Here is a 27869-nt window from a genome sequence, read left to right as displayed (position 1 = left end):
TCATTTCAGTATCAAAAATACTTGCTCGTATCTAATAAATCGTATTTCTTTGGTGCATTAGTGTCAACTATATCTAATAGTGATAAATATATCGCTTCTCTGATTTAATTCCCTTCTTCGACAGACCAAAAATGTGAAAAATTTTGTTTTGTACTATTTTCTTTATTCTTATTCGGACTGTATTATATTTATATAATTATTTTATTTATAAATTTCATAATAGATAATTAAGAGAATAAACAGATTTTCCAGGTACTTTCATTGTTTTGCATTTAATATAGAACGAAGTTAAAGAAATATATCATTTTTAAGATCTGTTGATGAAAGGATTCAACACAGCCAAAGATATTTTTTTTTACTTAAGCAATTGTGATTATGTTTCAGTGTTTAGTTTTAAAGTCATTGTGTTTGCATTTCCAACTTGCATCAGTAATAATGATAGATCTCATGAGAAAATTGTTTTCTAATAATGAGGGAGAGAAAATTGATAATGTAAAATGCAAGAATGATTGTGAATTAATTAATTAATAAAAATTAAATTTACACAGAAAGAATGACAATTAAATTTATACAGAGAGAATAAAACCATTTAGAAAATGAATTAGAAATTCATTCGAAAAATAAAAAAAAAACTTAATTAATTATTAGCTGTCATCCCTTGTATGTTGATTATTTTAAATTCATTTTATTTCTCACTATCACATCCGCAAGTGTTTCTTTATATATTATTGCAAGGGAATAATTATTTTTTTTTAAATTCTTTCAAATTTTTTAGAATAAATGTAATATGGATTTGCAGAAAAAAAATTTCCATTAAATGATATTTCGATTCATTTAAAATAGAAATTTGAGAATTGCACTGTTTCTAAATTTTTCTATTTTATGTTCACCTACTTATAGCTAGAGAATTTAAAACTACATTTCGAATGCACTGCATTTTTTTTTTTTTTGTTTTAATTAAAATTTTATTTAAACTCAGTTTTGTATAAAATTGCAGCATCGACGATATTTTCAGTTGTAAACCTACTTTTTATATTAATAGTTTCGCTTGATTTATCTTTCTTAGTAATAAAATTTTTAATTAAAAATTAGACTTCAATTTGAATATTACAAAAAAAAATTGTTTAATCACTTTTCAAGCTTATTTTGCAAGAAAATTTTTTTTTCAATAAATATATATATATATTTCTTTTACAAACAAGAGCCATTAGTCAAAAGAAAGCAGAAATGGAGAATTTTAACTTTTTTCTCTAATTTACGATGCTCCCAAATTTTTAATATTTACAAATATCTCGCATCGAGCTTAGTGATCATGTGTGTTTCATTTTTTACATTGCTTTTGTGCATTATTTCAAAGTCCTGGAATTTGAGTATGATTTTTTTAAATTTATTAAGTTTGAATATATAGAAACGTTTTCAAAATATTTAAATCATTTCAAATAAAATTTCAAGTTTTATCTTTCAAATAACAATTTTTCTTTTTTGGTATTAAAGAAACAAAATACGTTTCAATTTTTAATCAAAAATTAAATTAATTTGTTATTTCTCGAACGTTCACAGTCTTCATACTAAAAATTCTGATATTTATATTTGTTTATGATACTTTCTCTTTCTTATCTATGATGCTGATGATTATTATAATTAAGATTAATAATACGTGCATATTTACAAAATTCTTGTAACTTTTTTTTTGCCAACAATTATAAAATTTTCTAAACACCCCACAACAACATTACTTCACTTGTGTTTGTAAATAACAATTGCACATGTTATTTTTAATGCATTTTTGTTTTAATTATATATATATATATTTTTCTTGTATCCCTTTTAAGAAAGCCAACAATCTTTTGGACGGCTGCGCGATCAATGCAGGACATTTTTTTTCAAAAAAAGTTGAGCGATCCTCAACATTTAAAATTTTTTAAAATAGCCTTCCACTTTATATATATTGAAAGATGTTAAAATTGTCCATATAAGCTCAAGCGTGATCTTAATTAGCAAACTTCTGAAAGACATTGAATCGGCATTTGGTGCAAAAATCCATATATTAAGGTTTTGGATTTTGCATGGACACTGCCTGGACGTGACATTAAAGCAGTTTTTTTACACACAAAAAAACCGAACATTTCATTATTCGGAGACCGGCAGTTTTTTCCCACAAGAAGAAAAAAAAAAGGAAAAGATTGTCGATCGGAATTGATTTTTAATTAAAAAAATACTGTAACAATATAATTATAATTCAAAATCTCGAATAATTTAATCACGAAACAATTATTTTATAGTTATTATTAATATTTTTTAATAACCTATTTGATAAAAGTTAAAATTCTTATTATTTGGCTAATAAGACTAATATCTCTCCCACTAAATAACGATCAACATTTTTAACGAATGAAACTCGATAACAGATCGATTAAACGCATATATATATATATCTAAAAAACAATTTGGGTTTTCTTAAAAAATCTGTCGATTATTAAAATCAAACATTTCTCATATTAAACATATTCATTTGAGAAATATTCGCAAAATTTGACTATTATTCTAAAATCGGCCTCTCAATGCAAAAAATAATTGGACTAAATTTGTCCTTTTTTTTCTTAAAAATCACTATGAGGGCTCAAAAAAAGCAAATTATTATTGTAAAATTGTGTAAATTTTTTTTTCCCCACCTCATAATAAATGATTCGTTCTTGTCCTAATATACATCCTGAGGGAAAACGATTTTCGTTTTCACAAAGACATTTTTCGTTTTGGACTCATTTGGGAGTGTGTGAAAATTGAATGAAAAATAAAGTCATTTCGTCAGATTCCGAAAGGGACTGACGAATTCATAATGCTACGTCAACGGTGACGGAGATTCGGGCGGCACTGGAAGTTGAGGTGTTTGTCGTGATGGAACACGCCTTGGCCAGTGTTGTGGTGATACTGGTGGCGTTGTTCTTGGTGTCACTGGAGCGGATCCTGCCGTTAACCTCCAGGAACTTCCCGGTCCAGTTCGTCCCATATTTGAAAGACTGACACTGCTACTGCTACATGCCACAGCTGCTGAGAGATCAACTCTTGATACAGCACTTGAAAAATAAAAAAAAAAATTAAATAGTACTGAATTATTCGTTTTTTAATCTTAAGTGAGAAAATTATCAATATCATTTTGTATTAATAATAAACTAAATTATTAAAATAAAAAATATTTGCAAAAATGTTTAAAAATAAATATAATTTAATTACCGTGATGGAGGAGCAGATCCAGTATAAGAATATAAACCAACTGGAGCACTTCGTGGTTTTATGGCTGAAACTGAACTACATGATCTGGGCAAAGCTGGTGAAGGTGGCGCCGAAGGTAACATTCTCGGGGTTTGAGGTGGTGTTCTTCCACCAGTTAGACTTCCTGTACTGCTTGAAGATGATTTTCTTCTCAAAGCTCTGATAAAAGACAATTATTTTATTTGTCCCATTTCTTCAACGAAACAACAGAATTTTATTCTTATATCAAAAAGTAATAAAGTAAAAATAATAAAAGAACATTAATAAAATGAAAATTAAAAAGTTTTAACAATAAGAAACGAACCTTTTGGAAGGTTGCCTGCATAATCCGGTTGGACAAGGACGACCCATAGCACATTTTCCCTCGCAGACTTCTCGAGCCAATGCTAAAGTCTCATAATTTCTCAAAGTCGCTCTACAAGCTTCACCATCTGATGAGGCGAGAGCCAAACTGGGAAAACGTTCTTTTAATCTTCTTCTCTCCTGTAATTTTTTTTTATTCTTATTTATATTGTTTTGTAAATAATTTTGAATTATATAAAAACAAATAAATAAATGTAAAATTTTAATAATAAACAAATTAACGGTATAATATATTTGAAATTTAATTCACACCTCTTGAAGACGAGTAGCTTCAAAATCCTCGAGTTGTTGTTGAAATCCAACATTTGGATTTGCCACTGCTCGTCCAACCCTTACCACTTTGAGCGCATCTTTCCACGATAAATTTGTGGTACTCATGATGTATGCGACCGCAACCGTCACGCTTCGTGACATTCCGGCTAAACTGAAATTTAAAGAATCCAAATTTTTAAAAAATCGCCTTTATAGTTCTAAACATCCTTTTTATTTTTTTGAAAAATAAGATATAAAAGGAGAACAAAACAATTTTTCTCCATACAGAATTTTTTTAATAAAAAATTCTTATAAAATTTATATAAAAATTTGACATTATTTTCTTCTGTATAGTGATTCTATAATTTAAATAAAACTATTGTAATAATTTTACCAGTGAATTAAAACGTTGCCTCCTCGAAGACGTGCTGCGTGAATAAAATCATTGCAGAGAGAAAAATATTGTGATAAATTTTGGTCCGGTGTATCAGCCGCTAATATGCATAAGTAATGCTTGTCCTGATAAGAAAAAAATTAACTAAATATTTGAAACAGAGAAAAAATTTTATTTAATTAAAAAAGAATTTTTTTTAAACTTACAGAATGAAGACGACGTGCTGCATCATGTATGGCAAGGATATGAGTGATTTCATAACGCTCCAGTTGTGTGGCATCCTTACTGTCACGATAATTGCCAACGTAAAGACCCGGCAAGACCTTGACAAAAACGGTAAGGTAATTAACTACTAACTGCGCAGAGATTTTAATAATTATTGTATCACTAACATTGAATTTCATTTAGTCTTATATATTTAAATTACTGACATTATTCTTTATTTAAATAATTCAAAAGAAAATAAATTAATAATTAATATTATTTTAATTTAATTTTAATTATTATTTTATTCAATTTTGAAAATCAATGACATCATATAAAACAACGGAGAAAATGTTTAATTAAATTATTGTCATTTTTCATAAAGATCAAAGAGAAAAGTTATTTTCACTTGTTCTAAAAGTAAATCAATTGTATAAAAGAAGAATGTGATTTTCATAAAAAGAAAAAAGTATTAGTGAATGAAAGAATTGTAGGAGTCACTTTAAAATGAGGACGTTCTGTAATATTGAACGTTTGACACAAAATGTAGACAGATATAGATATTGACGTTGATAAGTTTCCTTTATAAATATGCATAATGTGTCGACGGCTTTAGGTACAAAAAGTTTGATATGGTTTTTAAATTATCTATAGCGTAATAATAATTATAAAATAGTTCAATAGTCTTTACACGATAGCTATAAAGTATTCTTCGAAAATTTGAACAATACTTCATTAATTTTCATAATAAAATTATTTTATCCCTATTTGATATTATAAACAGAAACACTTAATTATTAGAATTATATTAATTACTTAATATGAATGATTATCAAGTAATAATTTTAAGAAACAAAAATTACATTCGATTAAAATAAGAAATATTTAAGAATATTTATATATATATATATATGGGAAATTGTCCAGAGATTTCTGACTTCTGGGCCATGACCCTGTTTCCAAAAATAGTTTACATTTTAAGATAATATTCACAATTAAATATATATTTTATTTATTCTTTCATATAGGAAAATAAATAACTATTCGCGAATTTATGTGTAAATCAGTTCACACAGTTTCAAATGAAACCAATGAAAAGAGAATTTTTCACCTAAGAATCAATACAAGTATACAAGAATATTAATACTGTTGATAATTTTATATAAATTATATAATTTTCATTTTGCTAAACAAAAGAAAATTATATTTCTTAAAAATTATTTGTATAATAAGAAATAATTCAATTTTAGCAATAAAAAAAATTTCTCAGATATAATTCTTAAAATTTAAGAAATAATCAACTATTTCAAATATATTGTTCTAGACTATGAAAAACTTGTGAATCAATTTATATTAAGAAATTCAAGTAATGGTAATTTATTAATTAAAGAAAAAAAGTTTTCGTTTTTTTTATTGATAGAAATAAGAAAAAAAAAGTTAGTAAAATGATCATAAATCATAAACCGACGGTTAGTGTTTTATTGGCACAATTCCAAGCAAAAGTGGTCTCTATTCGAATACGGCATTGTTTAATTTATGCCAAAAAAATAATTTCCCTTTTGGCCCAAAACGAACACTAAATCACGTCTATTATTTGACCAATTAAAGAACACCAAAAGAATATTTTAAAGTACTTTTATACTACATACATCAAAGTTTGAAATTTACTTTTTCTTTATAAGAAAAAAATCCGATAATATTTTATAAATTTTTTTCTTTCTTTATTTCAATAATATATAATTAGAAAATAAAAATAAATTTTGCTTTATCTTTTTTTTTATCAATATAACATTTCAGTTTATATTTTTATTTTTAATGTTAACATTTTTCAATACTTTTATACAATATTTCTCGTATATGATAAATAAATATTAGTGCTAAAATTTTTTTTTAATTATTTATAGAAAGAAATTTGAGAAAAAAAAGAATTTACCTTGTTCATGCCATTGCCCATTTTGTCGTTTGAGAAAAAGATCTAGATTTTCTATTGTTTAAAGTCACAGCCAACGAGAACGTGATAATGATTGGAGATTTAAAAGAGTTTTTTTTTATCGGTTGTCTATCATATATGTATACATAGCATATTGTTTTCAAGATTATTCTCTACTCATCGAGCCTCCTCCATCCTTTCATTGTCATCCCCGTCGTCTTCGGCCTCTTGAATTTTTTTGATGAAGGTGCCCATCCCATGTTGCACCTTTTTCGCTGTCTACAGCGTTTCATCTTCGATCCCTCTTTCTTTCTCCCTCTCTCCCTCGATTCGCCACTTATTCTTTTAATCTTTTTCAATATTCACTTGACTGCATTCATGGATCTCATTCACGCGCGAATGAAGCAATTCTATAAAAATGAAAAGTGAACATTTTTCTCTGATAAAATATAGAGAGAAGGAAAACAAGTCAAACTTATTATCTGAATTCGCTTTTTTTTTTTAACAAATTCTAAAAATATTTGCCCTCTTTCTGTCGGGACATTATTTTTAATTAAATATATTATATTGTTAAATGAATTATCTCTCATTTAATTAAAATTATTATCATAGAAATTAAAATAAATAAAAAAAATGTTTATTGTGATAAACTTTTAAAATGTTACCCTGAAAGAAATATTTGAAATTTTTTTATTATAAAAAAAAAATTCTAAAAAATTAATTTGTAAAGTTTACATCGTATTATAATAATCCATTGATTAATGTGGGGAAAAAATTAAAGTAATTTTTATAAATATACAATTGAATTAAATAATTAGGTTGTAAATTTTAATTAATACTTTTGAAAAAAATGTTTAAAAGTTTAATTGATATTCAATCAGTTTCATTAGGGGTTTTGGTAGTAGAGTAGGAAGTTGTTAGTCAGACAATTTTCGTCGGATCGTAATTGGCTTTATCCACTGGTGCTCACCCCATCTCGAAATGATATTCTATCTATACTCTACTATAATAGTGGTCGTTTAACATTGTTTCAGATCAGTTAAATAGCAATTATCTGATTAGATATAAACAATAAACAATGTTGTAAATTTGATATTGATATTTTGATTATAAATTTCCTTATGTTACATACATAGTCCTAAGGACTATGTCATTAAAATACTATTACTCGACAATTAAATGAAAATTAGTTATCATAAAAACCGCGAAAATTAATTTTTTAAAAAATTTAATAATTTATTTAAAACGTTTTGATTAATTTTTTACTTATTTGCTGAAAGTTAAGGACTTTTCACTAAAATTACCAATTTTTATTGGTTCCTTTGTTAAAAAAATGAATACGAATTTGAAATTTGACAATTAATTTAACGATTCAATAAAAGTTTTTTTATTTTTCATTGAGCATAACAAGAAAATCATGATTGAATTGAATCAGTTAAAATTGGAATTTCAAGCGAAACAGAATCTCCATGTAATATTGAATTCAAATAAATGATGACACATATTGGCCACATCAGTTTCCATGAAAGCTATTCAACTGGTAAACATGTTTTGGTTCATATTCAATAAAAGTAATTGGACGTCCCAGATGGCAAAGTAGTTTTTTTTTTGTTTATAAAAATAAGGACACCTTTAAAAATGCATTTTGGAAAATATGTAACATCATATTTTGTGATTTATGTTGATTTATTCAAATTATTTTGAACTACTTAATTTTTTCTGTTATATCTTAAGAATTAATAATTTCTTTCAATTATTTCCAACTATTCTTTAAAATTTAATTCTTTAAAATTAATTTTTATCATTCATTTTATAAAAATTATTTTCTAACCAGTGAGAAAGGTGAATAATTTTTCATTTCTTTAATTAAGAATCTCTGTTGGTCCAAAAAATCTCAAGAGACTCATGTGTTATTATTAGTCACATTCTTTATGAGTTGTATAGAAAAATTTAGAATTAATAATAATTACACTATTTTATGTAGCAAACATGTGAATTAATAATTTTTTAGGATTATTTTTCAATAAATTAAGCCTTTGATTTATTAATTAACGGTTTTTCATTCATATAAATTAAATAAGCACGATTTATGTCAGTGCTTTTTTTTGTTTTATAAATTTCAAAGAAAAAAAAATTTTTTTTTCCAGTGAAACATAAATTTTACTACTTTCTCTGACTTTTTATGTAATATTTAATATTTTCCGATCTCGTGCATTGTTGGAATCATAAAACAGTCGCATTGCTGCATAAAGTAGGAACATTTGTTGAATCAATAAAATTTTTCATTCAATATGATAATAATATTCGAAGAGAAAAATTTTTTCTTTTTATGATCTTTAACGTTCGCTGGTAATGTGAAAACTGGTGTATCGTTTTCTCATAAAACTCCAACTAGTTGAAGATCAAAATGTGAATATCTTTACTAGGCAATGTTCAGTCAAATTTTCAGATCTTTTACAATTTACTATGTTCAATGAAAAAGAAGCTTATAGAATCAAATTTGAAAAATCTTTAAGTATTTCTTATCTTCAAGTATTTCAACTTAAAGAGTATTATAAGTTAATGATTCTAATAAATAAAACAATTAAAAATATATCAAATTTCAAAATATGAATGAAAAAATAGTAATTTAATTAGTTATTCTTTTCATTGAAATGAAAAATTACTCACGAAAAAAATTCAATGAATAAATAAAAAGTTATTAATGATTTGTTACATATTTTTCATAAGCATAATAATATATCGAATCATAACTGGAGTATCGATAATAGCATTAAAAAAACATTCAGGATGCATCACGCGACTTCAATTACTTTCATCTGGCTTCTTTGAATATAAAATTTCTCATACATAATAATTTCAAAAAAAAAAAAAATCAACAAAAATTTATTCCTAAACTTAAAAATAAATGTTATTGCTACAGAAGCAACAGATTGATTTGAATATAAAATTGATTGTCAAATCTTACCCTATATAAAGTTTAATTGAAAAGTTGGATTTTGCTTGAAAGAAAAATTAAAAAAAAAAAGAAAACGAAAAAAACAAAAAAAAAAAATTTTTTTTAACGGAAAAAAAGAAAAGAAAAATGGAGAAAAATCAAATAAAAACGAAAAAAGAAAATGAGTTTTCGATTTATCACGGGCTCTTAAAAAAAAAAAAATTATGAGTGCCTTCTGTATATGATATTCCGCGAGAACAAGAAAAAGAGAAAAATGCACCAGGAAGTTAAGAGAGTTGGTGCTAATCGCGTATCAGAAGGGCGCGCCGTGCGAAAACTGTCTCGTTTGTTAAAGAAAAAGATTGAACAGGAGAAAAGCGCCCACAGACAGACACTGGGACTAACAGTGGTGTAGGACGGATTGTTGGGAGCGCAGGCGCCGCTCGATAACCTGGCCAACGAAATTGTTAAATCTGGTCTACTAGGGCATTGGAATGAGATCCCTGGGTCACACCACAACTTTGCGTTCCCTCGATTAGGCTTTTCTCTCCCTCTATGTATACCTATACTTTCACTAATTGTCCAGCTAACTTAGCAAATTAATTATATTTATTTTACAAATAAATCGTGTATATATATATACCTTTTTTAATATACGTGAAGTCGAAAATTTAGGGTTTCATGCTTTAATTATATGTGATAATAATTTTAAAGCAAAAAAAAACTCGTACAAACCTGGAAAAAATAGATTATTTAAAAATTACTCCAAAATTTTTAAATTTCAATTCATAAATAAAAAAATTTGTTTTATAACTATTATAGAATTATTAATTTAAATTATTATCATTAATTACAGTATAATTATAACAAAATATTAATACTATAAAGAAAATATGATATTTTCTTTTTCTATCATTTCAGACAAATTCGCAAACAATTATTATTGTTCAAGCTTTAAATATTACACAACGTTGTAAAAGAGGTAGTAAAGATTTTTTTAAAAATTAATTTAAATAACACTTGTAATGAAATTATATTAAAACGTCAATAATCGAGAAGAAATTATAAAATAATAATTTATGAGGAAGTGATTTTCAATATAGATAATTGCAAATCCGTTATAATGAAACTCTTGACTCATTCAAATATCTTTTAAAGATCTTTTAAAATTTTTTTTCTTTTGCAATGTTGAGAAACAAATTCGTTGCATTTTTTTAAAAATAAAAATAAAAGCTAACATAACACTTGAAGATCGTGGGGATAAAAAGTCAGGAGACGAAAGAACCAATTAGATATGAATCTAGTTCAAACATATTATTGAAAGAAAAAAAAAGAACGTAAAAAATTGCTGAATAAAAATAACACGAATTTTTTAAAAATAAATTATGAAAAAGTTGATTTTTTACACAAATTATAAATATTTTTAAAATACAATTATTATTGTTAATTCCAAATTTTTATATTTTAAAATATTTTATTAATATATAAATATTCTTAAAGATTTATTCTTTATTTTTAAATAAATTTTTAAATGAATTCCTAGGGTGGATAATTTAAACCAACGCCCAGTGGACTTTCTCCCTGTATAGGAAGTCCTTGATGAGAATAAACAATAAAGAAAGAAACATCAGATGCAATGAAATCCCAAAAGAATAATTCAAGAGTTATAAGAAAAACATTGCTTCTATTTAATGTAAGCAATTTTGTTTGTTTCTTTTTTTTTATTTAACTTGTTATAAAAGTTATTAGAACTGTCGTAAAATGGGTTTATTTTTATAACACTTTTAATAAATTATCGCTAATTAAAATATGTTCCGGCATAACTGTCTCATGAATATGTATTAAAGGGGCGATCTTGTTCGGCAAAGTTTATTTCATCTATTTATATGAAATGCAGAAATACTGACGTCAAACTAAAAATTCCTCAATCTTTCTTCTCGTTTTATAATTTTCTAATATCATCTTTTGCCCATTATTGACATTATTTTGTTTTCATATCTTTTTTTAAACAAAAGTTACATGTTTCATGAATTAAATTTTTTTATTGATATAGTATATTATAATATTACATTAATATAATAAAATATATAATATAAACTAATTTTTATGATGTAATAAATCCAGTTGAATTAAAGTAAATAAATTTATTATAATATATTTATCTACTTAATACATATTGATGAGACAGAATTATAATTTAATTTTCAAAATTTAAATTCCATTAAATTCATATACAATGTAGAAGCGCAAAATTTATTTTAAGAAAATGCAACGTTTGTATAATATTTATTTAAAAAAATTAATGAATGTTCTCGTTCTACCCTTCAATTAAAATTCTGTTTCAATATAATTTTTAACGACTTTGAAATAATTATAATAATTGTAAGTAGTTTCCGGCGGGATGGCGCATTACCTTCCATTATTATCTTTTAACACGTGACTCCATAGCACTTGTAATTTGAATGCGTCAAAGAGTTTTTCTATATACGCGCCAACACTTTAATATCCATAAAAATTTCAAATTACTTTGGCAATTGCCAATAAAATTCATCTAAATGACTGTAAAAATAATAATCATCACTATATAAAAGTATATCGTAAATGTAATTTCTTCTTTGGATTATTATAGTAACACCTATTTGAATTTTTCCAAAATACTAGTGTTAAAAATTTATTTTTTTTAATAAAAAACATTAAAATTGGAATTCTTTAAAAAAACAGAAATATTCTCGCAATTAAAGAGGAATAATCTTTTCAGCTTACAAGAATGATTTAGCCAAATTGAAAAATTATTAATTAATGACTAAAAAAGAAATTTTGAAAATATGCTTACTTCCAATTTTAATGAAGATGTATTTTTTCTTGTTTGAATTTTGACTTTTTATTATATCCGACGACGAAGTTGAGTCATCCTTCGGGAATTATCGGCGTTGTGTTTGTTCCCGGCCAGTAGTAGAGTAGCAGCAGCACTCGAGTGTAAAAATGCTTGGTGAAGAATATTATTATTGTTGTTTGCGTTTGATTGTGGACACGGATTCTTTAACAGGTGCATTACAGATGAGGAGTAGGCCAAAAAGAATTAATGATGTTCCGCACCACCACATCAATGATGTTGATTCACCAAATACAAGAAAACCTATCAGTGCCTGAAATCATTGATATTACATTATTATTTGTAAATCAGTGTCAAGTGCAACCAAGTGTAATCTTTTAAGTCTCAGTTTCTATGAAGGCTACTTCCTACAATCAACGACAGTGATATCGATAGCAAGTTAATATCAAATTTAATTCACTATTTCAAAATAATGTTTATAACTTTTTATTAAAATAAATAATAATAAAACTCGTTAATTTTAGATTTAAGTATTGGTATTTTGTTTTTTTGTAAATTTAAATTTCTCAAAAAGTGGATAAAAAAATGACAAATTAAAATAATAAACAAAAGTGAATTAAAAAGAAAAAGTAAAACAAACACGTTTATATGATTTTTGAAAAAAAAACGAGATTATATACATAATTTGGAAATAGTTTCAACGTTTTATATAATGAAATCCATGAAGAAGAAACTTCACGTGTCGAAAGGTGAGTTCTCTGTATTTTTGATAACTTTTTTTATTGAGCAATGATTTCAAGTGGTCATAAATCAAATAGTAATTCTTTTGTATTTAACAAAATCCACTTCTAGATATAATTTACTTTTAAAAAAAACATTTTCCCCCATTTTACAAAATTACATAAGTCAATTTTTTAAATTGCAAATTTTCGTATAATAAATTTGCAAAAAAAATCGACTTTTTCTCCAATCTTCAAATTTGTTTTGCAAAAAATTAATTTTACAAGATTAGAGTTTTGTATTTTTGCAAAAACAAAAAATTGAATAAAAAACACAATGTAAATAATTTTGAAAATATAATAAAGTAATACTAAGGACAATGGCAATGCAAAAACTAAGGACAATTGAAAAGGAAAGACCTTAAGGATTGATGACCTTCGGCCGGCATCAATGGCCCGTAAACAATAGTCGTAAAGTTCCCAATTGTCAAAGCAGATCATAAATAATTTATAGAAATTAAATTTAAAGAACGAGACATATTTTTGCTATTTTTATGCTAGCAAAAAAAAAAAAAGAAATAACTTTATATAAAGCAAAATTTTCAATTAATTTTGATTTTAATTTATAATTACAATTTGTCACTTATTTTAAATTCATTAATGTAATTAATATATTTTAGTTTTGTTTTCGCAAGTTTCTAATTGTAATTTTCCTGCAAATTGTAAAAATCAGATGAAATATCTAGAAGTAGATTTTATATGAATTAAATAAGATTGTACGCATCAGATAGTAACCGGTGAAATCGAATAATTCACTAACTCTTGTGACTAGAGTTAGGAAATTAATATTAAGTACAAACTGTATATATATACGTTAAACTGTTAAGATGAAGTATGTATTGTGTAAATCATAAATGTGTTTCTAACATGATTCTGATTACATACATATACATACGCTTTATATATAGGATGTCGGGGAATAAAACTTTTATCAACAAAGTACCTTTCACTCTTTCTCTCTCACTCCCTTCCACTTAAAGCGCACACTCTCCGAATGAATCAACACGAAGTGAATAAATTAATTGCCGGCGAATTCACCTCGTGAGTGAGATATCAATCATTATGTTATTTTAAGAAGTTAACCAATTTATCAAAATTGACGAAATTTGTATGAAAAAAATTTTTCTAAAACTTATTGTTAAACCCGTTCTAAGTTTAACGAATAATTTTAATTTTTCTTCTTCTCTCATCTTTTTCTTCATTTTTCACTCATCTGAATAACGCATAACTAAAAAAAAAACCTTGTTTACCGCATTGACAATTTGATTATAATGGAAAAATCCAGAGTTGAATATAGCACATCTCTCTATAATTTATTCCACGAGAAGTCTCAGATATCCGGAAATAAATCTTTTGTCAGAAAGCGGAAAGGAACGCTAAGTACAGAGACGACGGCAATTATTTTTAAAATCTCGGAATATACAATAACAAAAAAAAAAACGTAAAATAAATGCACTAATTATAATAGCTCATCAATTCAATTATAAAAGAGAGATTTTTAAATATTGCATTAAATTAAAAACCAGTTTATAGACACTTTGTACAATATCAAAATATTTGCCTCACTAAATTTATGATTATGTGATTAATTTAACAATATAAAGTAAATACAAATATTTACAATAAAAATAATAAAATTATTTATACTTATTGACGAATAATAATTTTTAGTCTAACGAAATTAAATAATGATAATTTAAATTTAAGAATTTGTCAAGGAATAAAAAATAAAAAAAAACCGAGTTAATAATAGTTGTCTTTGGGACGAATTAAGACGGTGACGGCAGTGCCTGTCACTGGTTGATAACGTTTCATGATAACCAGATAACGAGAGATGTGTCTCATCATATAAACTGAAAACAAGAGTAGAATAAATTTGATTTTTGACTTACGGAACAAAAATAGTTTGTCGCTGCGCTTGCAACCGTTGCCGGCAACGAAGATTCGTTTCCTTGTAGAGCTTTTACGAAAAAAGTGCAACCTGCAGTATTACTTCCAATCATAAGTATTAAAAAACATATCTTCGGCAACAAGTGAACCTAAAAATAAAATAGTTCATTAATTAAATACGAAAATTTTTTATTTTCCTCTCAATACTTACCAAAGGCATAATATCAAAACTTCCTGCAACCTTGCCAAATAAACTACCGGTTGTTGCTAAAATACCGGCAAATACAGCCAAATGAATTTGAGTGTTTTTCCCCTCCATTTTTCTTTATCTTCTTTAATTATCAAATTTTTAATAAATATTCGTCCAAATGTTTTTCAAGTCTTTTAAAATTTAAAGAGACAAATTCGCAAAATTCCAATAATCACTTCATGGTCCTTTCTTATTATGTCCACGATTAATATATAATTATCAATATATTAAAACTTCAATTGACAAGGACATAAATGTTTCGCTCCGTTAATTTCAATAAAATGAACCTTTTAATGAGGTATTAAAAAATATTTCCGTTGCAATGTATGTGCGACAAATGAGAAAGTCACGCAGAGGAAGTAATTCATTTAATTGTTAATCTATCTGCAATTGAACATGCGCAATTATTAAACAGTGCTTATCTGATTCTCAAATTATGATGATTTTTCCAAACAAAAAAGATATTTATAAATTATTTTTGATAAAAAATAGAAGGAACATATAGTATACCTGAAAAATATAACCTCAAAATTACGACAATTCTCTATAAGTAATTTTCTTGGAATTAAAAGAAGATTTTTACTAAATCTTTATGAAATTTAATGACAAAATTCACTTTTATTTAGTACTTTCAAAATATAATATTGTTAGAAAGTTGTAAAACAACAAAATTGATAAAAAAAAAAAAAACCGGATCTTACCTCGAAATATCTATGTAGAAAGGTTCCAGTGAATTTATGACTCATTGTCAATGTGGAACTGATATAATTAAGTGACGAATTTAATTGTTGTCACTTTGAATAATAGAAAAAAGAAACAACTAATGTAAAAGGATTTTTATATATAAAAAATAAAGTCGGAAAAAAGTGTGTGTGTGTGCACGAGTCTACAGGTAGTTTTGCGTTCGAGGTGGTTTTAAAAATGGCGGCGGACAGGTAGACGTTGGACGTGCGCGCTGGCATTTCCGAGGTTTTCAATGCATTTTTCGCGTTCAAAATTTCCTGGGATGTGACAGTCGACGTCGATATTGTTATCAAAATTGAATGAGAGACGATGCCATTAATTCAAGAGCATGATTTCTCAAGAAGGTGAAACTTTTAATCTCGGTAATAACCCGACCTCACACATTCCGGTGCTCCTTAGCGTGAAAAAAAGGACGAGAACAAACTGACAGAACTTGTATTTCTCTAAAGGACATGTGCGAGAAATTCCACCAGCTTTGATGTAAGTAAGATGTTTGTTATCTATCTGATTTATCTCGCGATTTACTTTTCATTCTCATTGCCACGATGTCACCTTTTTTCTTTATAATATAATACCTTATACTTCTTTATATAGTTATTTATTCAGAATTTCAATCACTGCATTTTTACCGTTTTACGGAGCAATTTCACAATTTTATAGTTCGTTCAATAAGAATCAATAGGACCTGAATAGATATCAATAAAATACCATTTCTCTTTAGAATATTGTATTTGTTTGTGTCTGTAAAAAGGTAATAAATCATCTTATCTTTTACAATCGTTCCGAAATTGTTCGAATTAAAGGCAAATGGAACGTGGGATTATTTTATTCAAGATTCGTAAAAAATATATATCAAAATTTAAATGCCGGTAAAAATGTGCAGATAAATCTAAAAAATAATTTTTAAAAAATAATTATTAAAACAAAATTTTCAATTTGATATCCTCAAATATTATATTAGTTCTAAAAAAAACACTCAAAAAAAATGTAATAAAAGAAAGAAGCTTTTTTATTATGCCTTATAAAATTCTGCATACTAGAAGAATACCATTTCCTTCAATTTCTGAATAAATTATTTACGTTCTAAAAGGTTTTGCATCAAAGGTATACGTTCTTTCAAAGATTACGTGTATTGAAAATTTAAGAACGTTGAAGCGTTATTATTTAATTACTGACTTTTTTCTCCAAATGATTATTTTATTTTTTAATTTTAAATATAAAATCTCTTTTAATAAATCCTATTATATCAACGTACATACATGATACGGAAATTTACAACAAACACTCATAAAACATGTAGAAGATTTAGGATTGATAATAACAATGAAAATAACTCAGTTTAGTTTCCTATATATGAGAACACGACGTCCAAAGAAATACGAATATGAGATAAAATAAAATTTTTTAATGAGACATTCTCAAAGATTATTAATTTCAAAATATTAAATTTGTGTGATATGGTTTATTAATTTTGTGCTAAATTTTAGTTGGACGAGATAAATAAAATAATTTAATTCATCCTAACTATTAAACAGAAAGTCAATTTTTTATTCTTCTCGACGTTTCGAGATCATTTTCAAGAATAAAAAGTGTTACAAATATTTAAATTTGAGAGAGAAAGATTTTGTAGGGTTTAAAAAAAATTGTAAAATAAAAGTGTATTTTAAAGATTTGTAATTAAATAAACATATAAAATAAAAATTAAATCAATTAATAAATTTATTTATAAATTAATTTGTGTTTTTTATTAAAACAGGTAAATACAGTTGCAAGAATAATAAATACATAGCTATGGAACATTCGGATTTAGTCGCGGAGATGGTGCACGTAGAGAGGCTGACAACGCAGGAGAGGTTACATCTTGCTCGTCATCGACGACTACAACAACTAAAAGTTTGGCGTCAAAGGGAAAAGGAATGGCTGCGTCATCAGACTCGACATACGAGTAATAAACGGCACATATTTTTCAATGACAGTGTCATGTTACTTGAGGCGGCAGCAAGAAATGACATTGACGAAGGTATAGACTTTTAAAAGATAATTACAATTTAAAAATAATTTCTTTTTGCAAATATTTCCATAATTATTTATACTTATTCAATTATTGTTTTTAGTAAGGAGATTATTAAAAAAAGGAGTGAATCCGGATTCAACAAACGAAGATGGTTTGACGGCACTTCATCAATGTTGCATTGATGACAATGAAGAGATGCTTAAACTTCTTGTTGAATTTGGTGCAAATGTGAACGCCGAGGATAGTGAAAAATGGACACCATTACATGCTGCCGCCACATGTGGGCATCTTCATCTTGTCCGTTATTTAATTGCTAAAGGTGCAAATCTTTTGGCTGTGAATGCCGATGGAAATATGCCGTATGATATCTGTGAGGATGAAAAAACGTTAGATTGCATTGAAGGTATTTAGAAAATTAATTACAGTACTTTATTGTACTTACAAGAATAAATTTTTTGAAATTTAAATCAAAAAAATGCAAAAATTAACAATAACATTGTTCGTTAATTTTTAATAACAGTTGTTCGTTTTTCCTTTTGTATTCTAAAGGTGAAATGGCGAGAAGAGGAGTAACACAAGAACTCATTGACGACACAAGGGCCTCAATAGAAGTCCAAATGCTTCGAGATTTACAAAAATTAGCGTCTATGGGAAACGATTTGGAATACAAAGATCATCAAGGTGCTACACCTGTATGTATATATCAATTTTTATTTATAGAGAAAATTATAAAAAAATTATTTAAATGTTATTTAAAAAAGTCGAAAAAAACAATTTCTAAATTAAATACATCATGATAGAAATATACAGGGAAAAATTATTTTTTTTATGACGAACATTTGAAAATAAAAATCTTGAGAAAGGAAAAGAAATAAAATAGAAAGTAATTTGATAAAAGCAAATAATTTTAAAAAATTATTATTTGTAGCTTCATATAGCCGCAGCTAATGGTTACTTGCGAGTAGTAGAATTTCTTCTGGATCAACACGTTTCCACAGATATTGAGGATAACGATAAATGGCAACCAGTTCATGCAGCGGCTTGTTGGGGACATGTAAGATAATTTCAAAAAACAGAATCAATTTTCAATGGAAACGAAACAATCTAAATTTCGGTTTTTCATTTCAGTTAGAAGTTTTAGAATTATTAGTACAGAATGGAGCTGATCTCAATGCGAAGAACAAACACGACGAAACACCTGCGGGTAAAATTTACTGTTTTCAGTATAAAATAATAATTATTGTAAATTTATTAAATTATTGTTAAATAAGTAAATTCTTCTTTTAATCAAATTGGTTAATAATTCAACATTTTTTTTGTAGATATCTGCGAGGATCTTGAAATTAGGGAACGAATTATGGAATTAAAGACGGAACAGGAGAGTAAACGACTTCGTGAGGCGCAAGGTAGAAGAATACGCAGGTCGCAGAGTATAAATACACGGACGCAAAGCGTTCGGAGAACATCTATTAGAGACAAGGTTTTGACGACGAAAAAAGACGCACAAGAGGAAGCACGTCTGCGAATTCAAGCACAACAGGTAATATATTTCCAATCGTTTCCAGATAGGATTTCAAATTTTGGTAAAAAAATTTTTTTTTACTAATTAAGTATTAGAAAAAATAATAATTACAAACAGTTTTTAAAATGAAAAAACAATCTAAAAATTGACATTTCTTTTTTAAAAATAAAAATTATGAAAAAAAAATTGTCAATAAATTTTCTATATTGTAATTTTAATTTTCTAGACATATGTATCGATGACGGCACCAGTGACAAATGCACCAGCAACGGAAAGTAACGGCGAAACGAGAGAAGTTGCTGACGATGACACTGATTCGACAGTAGTTGCATCAACTGTTCGCAAAGGACCAGAGGGAAAAGACAACGATTCCTTTTTACATGAGGATGTCGATAAAGACTCAGGTATATTCCGAGGCTTCATTTGCTTGCATTGGTTGTGGTTTAGTAGGTTATTTTTGTGGTAATTGGTATAGCTTTTTGTGACAAAAAAAAAAAAATGATTAAAAATTTGTAGTTGTCCAAAATTTGTCTTCACGAGACAACCGCACAAAATATGTTGAAAGCTTATAAAAATTTTCTGACTGTTTTGAAGTACAAATAGAATTAAAAAAAAAAAAAATTTCAAAAATATTCTATTTTTTAATTTCTTTATTGAGAAAAGAAAATTTTAATATTTAAAAAAAATATATGAAACAATGTGCACAAAAAATTAGTGACAATAAATAATTTCTAAATAATAAATGAAAGTCAATAAAGTCAGAAAATTAAAATTAACTTAAGAAGACTGAAATAATAATATGTAAGTTACTATTAAAATATTGAGTTTTCTTAAGTATTTCAGTATTACCGATAGGCGGGTATATAAATCTTGAGTATAATAAATAAATTTGCTAAAATATCATTGGCTATAAATCGGGAGTAAAGTGTATGTATATCGATTCACTATTTTGTAGCAATTGCTAATGTGTAAATACATTATTGAATGCAATTTGTTAACTATCAATCATTTATCTGTATTTTTTTATTCCATTTCTGCGTGCTCCCGATAAAATGATTCTGAGGTCAGTTTTTTATGTGACTTTCCTATTTCTTTAAAACTTTTATTCAAGTTTCAACAATCGTAATCACTTCTCTTTTTTTTAAACTTGTGTAATGTGTTTTTGCTACATCAACTGACTTCTTATACGATTACAAGCAAACGCACTTTTGACATTATTCTTCTTATAATATGAAACATTAATCTTCATCACATAGGATTCTTGTTAGCGTTAGGTCTTTGTAAATTTCTTATTTCTAGTGAAAATTCAATTATTAATAATAAATAATAAATATATAATAGAAAAATAATCAAAAAGAAAAATTGTAAAATACTATAGATTACTAAATTTAGTAAAAGAAATATATATCCAGGATATAAACTTTATGATAAATTAAAGTTATTTAGAAAGGCCTAATCAATTGGAATTGATACTACAAGTAGAACATTTTACTCATTACATTTTTCTCATTCTACTTTTAATGAACTGTTATAGAAATATTACTAGGCCACATAATAATTTAAGAGAGTTTCAGAAATTTAATTTTAGGGTCTTATCAAGTCCGTTGAGTTTGATTTAAGAGAACTTTTCTCACAATTTGGCCATTTGTTGCAAAATTAAAGAAAATACTGAATCTGTTTTTATTCCAATTTTATGATGAATATCCAAAATATGAGAAAAATTTCTCTAAAATTACTTTCAATATAAAATTGAATTTCGGAACTTTCTTAAGGCATGTTTTATTAAATTCTACATAGATTAGAGTTTCTAAAAATGCCTGTATAATGACGACCAAAAAAATATTCGGGAACTTTCATATTTCAAAACTGATATAGAATTAGTTTGGAATGTTTTATAATATATTATTATATATACAAAATTTGAGAAAATTTATCATAAAGGCTTACAATTTGTATGGTGTAGATTCTCGAGCAGTTTTTTTTGTAAATTTGCTATGATATACTCTTTGAATTAATTGTATTATAGATAAAAAAAAAATGTTTATCAAGGGTTTTAATTCATTTTTAAAACATATCAGTCAAATGCTACATTGGATGGCTTCTAGTGTTTTTGTCTTATATATATATATATATATCTGATCAAGCATCCTCTACTGCATCGTTCTTATATTATATTAAAAAAAAGAAGACTTAGTACTTATAACTCGCTGCCTTCTCTCAACCTAAATGGTTTTTCGGTTTAAAATAGTTTTCTTACACTTTTCTTAATATGAACGTTCTGTTCGAAAATTAAATATTGGAAACTGTTATTGTCAGTGGTTTAATTGTGTGACGAATAATTTTTAAATTTCAATTGATAAATTTTAATTTAAATAATTAAATTAATTAATTCTTAAAATTAAAATTCCCAACTTGGAACGGATTTAAAATTTAATTTTCAATTAAAATAATATTTGTTCTTAATTAGATAATAAGATTTTAGTAAATATTAGATTTTTTATTTATAGCAACCCATGAATATTATTCTTATTCACATTATGCATATTTTTTGTCTTTACAGTTTAAAATTGTGCCTTTTTTTACTACAATTTTAAATTGTAATAAAAATTCTATTTTTCAAGACTGCTCTCACTTGCGAATGTTTGTGTCAAAATCAAACGCTGCAATTTAGAAAGAATTCAAAGAAGAAATTCTTAATTTATTTCTATTTCCAGTATTAAGATTTTAACAGAGACTGAAACAAATGAAAAATTATTGTATTATAAGCCTGAATTCTCAATTTTTTAAATATATTGTTTTTCTATACTCACTCAATGATTCCACTGTTAGTGCATGACGCAAAAAAAAGTAGTAGTTTTTTAATGGGATAAAAGCAGAGTCGCGCGTAAATTGTTTTTTTGGCAAGAGAAAAAAAAGTAAAGAAATGCATGATAATGGGCAGGAGAAGGTGAAGTTAAAAAAAAAAAAAAACAAGATCGCATTTAGTCAGTAGAGAGACAATGCAGGTAAAAGGATAGCTTTAGATTTACATGTTTGCCTCGGCAGTCGCAGGGCCTGACCCGCCTGTCGGTAGCCAGCAGCCAATTTATACAACAGACAACGATGCTAATGGCAAGATCAACATACACGTGTCTGTAGTTTTCGTCAAGTCGTTGTCGGACCTGAAGAAACAGAGGGCCCAGAATCGACATTCAACCAGCAACACACTTGATGCCAATGGTAATGGAGTGTCAGTACCAGTTTCCACCATCGACAATCCTGAAATGAAATCTGATGACTTCCAGAGATTCAGAGGTAACACCAGCGAGATCCTCGGGGATAATAATTCCGAAAAGAACTGCTGTCTCGTTATGTAAGTCTTTTAGTATTTATATTTAAATAATTATTATATGCTGTTCTTGCGAATTCAGTGCATGCTATACTCGAAGTCCTGTACAGTTAAAAAGAATAGCTTTTACTCCGAGAAGTATTGCTCTTTGCACTATAAAAAAAAATTCAGGGCGCTTAATTATTTTCTACTCGAATTATTCATATTTGACAACTTTATATATCTTTTATTTATGTAATTTTTGAATTACATAGAATATACATTATCATTTAATGTACATTAATTTTATTATTATTATTATTATTATTATTTAATTAATTAATAATATTATTAAATAATTCAAATCGACAAAAAAGTTTGCAATTGAAATAATATTATTAATTAGAAACATAATACAAACAAAATAATGGATAATAATAAGAAAATACAATTTTCTAATTGTATGTAATTTCTAAATTACATAACTCTTTAATTTTTATTTTACATCATTTTTCGTTTACGTAATTCTTTATTTATTGAGATAATTTTTACTTTTCATAATTTTGATTTTTGAAGTTAAATGCGCTTCTTTTTTGGTTTTTTAAAATAACATATAGAAAACATATATTTTTTTAAATGCACTTTTTATTATTATTTTTCCAGAAATAATGGAATATTTTTTTCTCTTATTTATAAAATAGAAAAACAATTTTATTTAATAAAGATAAAACAAATTAAAATATATTTGTTGTCATTTTTTTCGAAAAATATAATATTGTTATAAAAGTGTTAGAGAAAAAACTTTTCGGAGATGTGTAAACTGAAAACAAATAAGTTTAGAATTGTATTTAATAGAATTCTAATTGTATAGAAAAAAAATGAAAGAAAAGTATTACTGTGTTTTCAAAAAAAAAAAGAAAAAAGGTTGTGAGGAAAAAGTACTTAAGTGCCAGCGCAAGTCTTCTATTTATAAGTACTATATATATTTGTTAAAATTATAAAGAAGAAAAGGTGGATGCAATTTTTTATTATTGTAATAATAATAATAGATATGTGGTATAATTGCTTGACGAGATAAATCCACATTTTGTATTACTATTAATACGTAAAGAGATAGAATTTAAATTATTTATATTTTTTTCTCGATGAAAATGGTTCATAGTTGTATATATAATTTTATTTTATTTATTATTACCATCATCATTATCATTATCATCATCATTGATGTAATTGTGTTCTAATGTATAGATGATACAGAATTTTATCAACATATTTAATTTATTTTTTTTTTGCGTTAGCATTTATTTAAAAAAAATTAAATTTATATAATTTTATTTTGTCCAAATATTTCTGTCAAACAAGAAAAAAAACATTAGAATTTTATTCAGAAATTAAAAAACTATGAAATAGTTTAGGTTATCATTAATGAAACAATTAAAATTAAAAAATATCTCGTTTTATAAAGACTATTAAAAAATTAATTGATTTCATTTTATATACATACCAGTTTTATCAGAACAATTATTAAGCTGATATTGATTTTGAACTGTTATTGAACCACAATATTTTGAAAAAATATATAGTCTTTATTATTATTAATTAAGCTATTATTAGCTTTTTCTAAAATTTTATTTAAAAAAAAGTACTATTGAAAGTTTTTTGAAAATGAAACATTCCTATAAAACAGAAAATTTTATTTTAAAAAGAGACTATATCTACAAGTATTCTCGTTTTGATAAAATATTTCTGTAGATTAAAAGCTCAAAGCCTAATAGTGATTATTGATACATTCCTTATAAACACCTATAGTGTACGATATAGTTACAATTTAGCACATAATTCTTAAGACAACTTCAAAATCAAAATTTACCGTTTTTACTTGAACTATATATATATATATCTCGATATATACTTTTGCACAAATGATTTTTTATTTAATATATAATGCACATAGTGGAAAGCGATTGCTCATAATTATGGCAATGAAAATGAAACTTGAATTTCTACAAAAGTTAATATTGGTACTTGCTGCTATACATATTAAATATTAATATAATGGAAATTTTTTTTTGTTTGATCGCGAGCGAACAAGAATAATAAAAAATGCCAAGTAAATGTGGAATACCATGCCAACATTGTGATCGACGAGTGTACGAACTTGTATTTTTATAGAAGACATTTTAGAACTAGTATTTTAAAAAAAAGTTGAGATTTTATTCTTTTAACAGCGAATACTGCAAAAAGTTAAAGCGCAGTGAATTTTGAATATTTTACATCTAATTGATTTTGAGTCAATTCAATACTATAATAATTGAAATAGAAATTACTATGGCCTTATATTTTAATTGTAAATTATTTCTTTCTTAGCACGCTTTTCTTAAATTAATTAATTAAAATGCATACACACCAAAACTTGGCCAAAAACTGAAATTTTACTGCCAGGTAATAAAGAGAAAAAAGAACTATATATTCTGTAGCGAATTATATACATATATGTCAGAATATCAAGTACTTTCTAATGCTCTAAAAAAAAAAATAGAAATATTTTTCATCTTATTAAATTTTATTCAATCTCGTTTACTCCGTCAAATCGCAACGAAGCAGATTTATTATTAAAAAAAAAAAAATACTTTTGTCACTTTGATAATAGACTCTAGAAATTCGTCCATTAGCTCTCGTAGAAAATGTGTTTTAATTATCGGGCAAATATAATAAGCTTATTGCAATAGTTAATACTTAAGAAATAAAAAAAAGAGACTGCGAATTTATTTAGAATATTGTCGTAACATTTGTGTGTCAAGTTTTTGTCATCTCTGGGGCGACACTTAATTAAAGTTTCTTTTAATTTTTTTTTTCGAAATTTACATAAAAAATAATTATTGTTATCTCTTATCAATTAAATTGATAAGTATATTGAAAAAAAGTTAGATATAAAAAATATTTTTATAACAAAAATTCTAAATTGAAATTTTAAATATAACAATTAAATATTTCAAAATTATAATATATTAGGTCTAAATTTTGAAAAGTAAGAGGCATTATGATATTTTTTTATTTAGTTTTAAAAATTTATGATAATTGGTCATGTGTTCAAATTGAATATTTAATCGGGTATATTGTATGTCCAAAATGGACTTGAAAAAAAATTTTTTTAGTGAAATTTGTATTAGCTATTGAAATTATAAAGGAATGTTTTTAAAAAACAAATTGTGATAATGAAAAATGATATAGAAGACAATTCTTTTTTTAATTCAATGAAAAAAAAAAAAATGTCAAATATATAAAAGTATCGCCCCAGTTTAGAAAAATGTTTATTATAGATTGAGAATATATGTTTTTGAATTAATTATAAATATATGTGCATTTAAGAAAATTGAAATTAGAAAAAGTATCTATATCCGATCATTCGCATCATTTATTGTATACGCGTGTTTAATTTTGAACAAGTTGCGAGAATTAAATGGTTCTGTAAATTTACAAATTCTACCACTATTCATTCATTTTTTTATACTATTATAATAATGATTAATCAGTGCCATCATTATCTCAATTTTCTGACAATAAATCAATCTTCCACTAAAAAAATCAAAATTTCTCAAAAAACACTTTCACTATTTTATCCTCGCAACTTATCATCCAAGATGATGCCAAAAAAGTCTTTTTTTAAAAATATATTATATTTTAAGATATCAGGGTTGGAGAATGAAAAAATTCCGAAATTAAGAGCGAATTATTTGAAATTTTTTAATTATTAAATATAAATTGTCAAATTTTTAATCGTTATTTAATAATTTTAATTACATTTATATATATTTATTTAGAATATATATTTATTGGTATTTTTAGTCATTATTTCGAGAGTTCTTTTTATAAATTAGTATAAATAATTAATTAATTAATAAGTAATGCCAATTTTTTGAGTGATATCCAACTCTGATTTTTAGTCATCGAGTGGATATTATACTTGATGATTAAAGCGGTCATAGAAATTTCATTAATATTGAAGAAAGCATCCAAATTGACTAATTTTTTTTTTTTTATTTAACTTTATATGAAAATTTTTATTCAGAAAAATTATTTTTCTTCTCTTTCTTCAGTATCGTGTAAAAATCTGTACCTGTGTTTAGCACGGACTGACTGCATTTCACAATTATTATTATTATATATTTACTTATAACGTATTGTATATATTACTGTGCATTCTCTATAATATATTATATACCAAATATTCTGAAAAAAGGTCTTTTTATTAATTCGTTTCTTTTTTTTTTTGAACAATTACAGTTTCTCAAAGGTGAAAATATAGACCATGAAATTATTTATAGACTTCTGGTATATTTATAAATGTATGTACCAGGAGTCTAAATGCATGAACAAATTTTTTTTCTAGTTATTATTTATTTGTAGCTTAGAATTAACGAATTAATGTAAAAAAATTATATTATTCTTCAGGTCAAGATCTGTATCACAATTTGTACAAGTGAAGAAGCTACGACACATTTCGTTACTTTTCAAATAGAATGTCCTCTTACATACATTGCAAATGCTGGTCAATTTACTAAAATTTTTTGCTTGATATACGCTCGTTAATTCTGTTTTTTGAAGCAAAAGATTTGGATGTCTTTTCATAAAAGAATAATACCAATCTTTAGATGCTTTTTCGTCTTTATTCCAACTATCTGGATGATGAATAGCACATTTTTGTGCATATTCATATGCCAAACATCGAATATTACTGATGGTGAGACCATAATTGAGCTTGGAAAATTCAATGATATAATCCAGTAATCCTAGCTCTTGATTCTTCGTAAAAAGCTGCGGAAAAAATTAAAAAATTAACACAAAATTTAACAGAAATTAAAAAAATATATTAAAAAAATTTGAAATTACCGTCTTTCCAGCTTGATGTGTTATTTCTTTCAAATAATTTTTTAATTGATCATCGGTGACAGTGGAGAAATCTGGAAATTGCAGTGACACTTTTTTAACATAGCGACTAAGACTTGTTTGGCTAATGCCATAACTTGAAGCAACCGAACGTCCTGATTTATTTTCAATTTTCACCAATTTTATGGCTTTCACCAAATTATCATAATCAATTTGTCTATCAGCATATTTTTTTATATAATTGCGTGTCATAATGATTGTAGCTGTGAAGTAAATTTAAAAAAAAAACTAA

General features: G+C 25.7%; 3 protein-coding genes across 9 annotated transcripts; 1 reads left to right on the top strand and 2 right to left on the bottom strand.

The window, feature by feature from the left end:
• Positions 1-156: 156 nt before the first annotated feature.
• LOC127286873 (dual specificity protein phosphatase 15-like) lies at positions 157-12331 on the bottom strand. 4 transcript variants are annotated; one of them, XM_051313492.1, is made up of 9 exons: positions 12185-12331; positions 9995-10086; positions 6417-6823; positions 4486-4602; positions 4280-4404; positions 3886-4057; positions 3575-3753; positions 3232-3429; positions 157-3074 (listed from the first exon to the last, which is right to left on the bottom strand). In XM_051313492.1, exons 3-9 carry the CDS (start codon positions 6435-6437, stop codon positions 2840-2842), a joined length of 1047 nt encoding a protein of 348 aa, XP_051169449.1. In that variant the 5' UTR covers positions 6438-6823; positions 9995-10086; positions 12185-12331; the 3' UTR covers positions 157-2839. The 4 variants fall into 4 exon arrangements, with proteins under 4 accessions (XP_051169449.1, XP_051169451.1, XP_051169450.1 ...); XM_051313494.1 differs by lacking the exon at positions 9995-10086 and having other exon boundaries at positions 12185-12315; XM_051313493.1 differs by lacking the exons at positions 9995-10086; positions 12185-12331 and adding an exon at positions 9382-9779.
• LOC127286888 (transmembrane protein 42) lies at positions 12314-15953 on the bottom strand. The gene is made up of 4 exons (XM_051313514.1): positions 15805-15953; positions 15065-15487; positions 14856-15002; positions 12314-12497 (listed from the first exon to the last, which is right to left on the bottom strand). The coding sequence occupies exons 2-4, from the start codon at positions 15170-15172 to the stop codon at positions 12354-12356; spliced, it is 399 nt and encodes a 132-aa protein (XP_051169471.1). The 5' UTR covers positions 15173-15487; positions 15805-15953; the 3' UTR covers positions 12314-12353.
• On the top strand, positions 12515-27869 carry LOC127286871 (protein phosphatase 1 regulatory subunit 16A). 4 transcript variants are annotated; one of them, XM_051313487.1, is made up of 10 exons: positions 12515-12933; positions 17604-17867; positions 17962-18264; positions 18411-18553; positions 18790-18915; positions 18990-19065; positions 19184-19401; positions 19610-19787; positions 22522-22735; positions 27143-27869. In XM_051313487.1, the coding sequence occupies exons 1-10, from the start codon at positions 12897-12899 to the stop codon at positions 27207-27209; spliced, it is 1626 nt and encodes a 541-aa protein (XP_051169444.1). In that variant the 5' UTR covers positions 12515-12896; the 3' UTR covers positions 27210-27869. The 4 variants fall into 4 exon arrangements, with proteins under 4 accessions (XP_051169444.1, XP_051169442.1, XP_051169445.1 ...); XM_051313485.1 differs by having other exon boundaries at positions 12516-12933; positions 22429-22735; XM_051313486.1 differs by lacking the exon at positions 12515-12933 and adding an exon at positions 16183-16327 and having other exon boundaries at positions 22429-22735.

The sequence above is a fragment of the Leptopilina boulardi genome, unplaced genomic scaffold (assembly GCF_019393585.1).
Source record: "Leptopilina boulardi isolate dan_hultmark-lab unplaced genomic scaffold, ZJU_Lbou_2.1 LbouV2_364, whole genome shotgun sequence".
Lineage (NCBI taxonomy): Eukaryota > Metazoa > Arthropoda > Insecta > Hymenoptera > Figitidae > Leptopilina > Leptopilina boulardi.
This window is presented reverse-complemented; position numbering and strand designations above follow the sequence as displayed.

What these genes read in the sequence shown, in the direction of transcription:
- LOC127286873 (XM_051313491.1), bottom strand. Translation starts at nt 4,683, where the DNA reads ATGAAATTCAATGTTAGTGATACAATAATTATTAAAATCTCTGCGCAG. An exon ending in CAGCACGTCGTCTTCATTCT is followed by an intron (nt 4,405 to 4,485) that starts GTAAGTTTAAAA and finishes TTTTCTTATCAG; the next exon opens with GACAAGCATTACTTATGCAT. An exon ending in GGATCTGCTCCTCCATCACG is followed by an intron (nt 3,075 to 3,231) that starts GTAATTAAATTA and finishes TTATTTTTCAAG; the next exon opens with TGCTGTATCAAGAGTTGATC.
- LOC127286871 (XM_051313485.1), top strand. Translation starts at nt 12,897, where the DNA reads ATGAAATCCATGAAGAAGAAACTTCACGTGTCGAAAG. An exon ending in ATCATCAAGGTGCTACACCT is followed by an intron (nt 18,554 to 18,789) that starts GTATGTATATAT and finishes TATTATTTGTAG; the next exon opens with CTTCATATAGCCGCAGCTAA. An exon ending in ACACGACGAAACACCTGCGG is followed by an intron (nt 19,066 to 19,183) that starts GTAAAATTTACT and finishes TTTTTTTTGTAG; the next exon opens with ATATCTGCGAGGATCTTGAA.
- LOC127286888 (XM_051313514.1), bottom strand. Translation starts at nt 15,172, where the DNA reads ATGGAGGGGAAAAACACTCAAATTCATTTGGCTGTATTTGCCGGTATT. An exon ending in GTTTTGATATTATGCCTTTG is followed by an intron (nt 15,003 to 15,064) that starts GTAAGTATTGAG and finishes TTTTATTTTTAG; the next exon opens with GTTCACTTGTTGCCGAAGAT. An exon ending in CGACAAACTATTTTTGTTCC is followed by an intron (nt 12,498 to 14,855) that starts GTAAGTCAAAAA and finishes CAATGATTTCAG; the next exon opens with GCACTGATAGGTTTTCTTGT.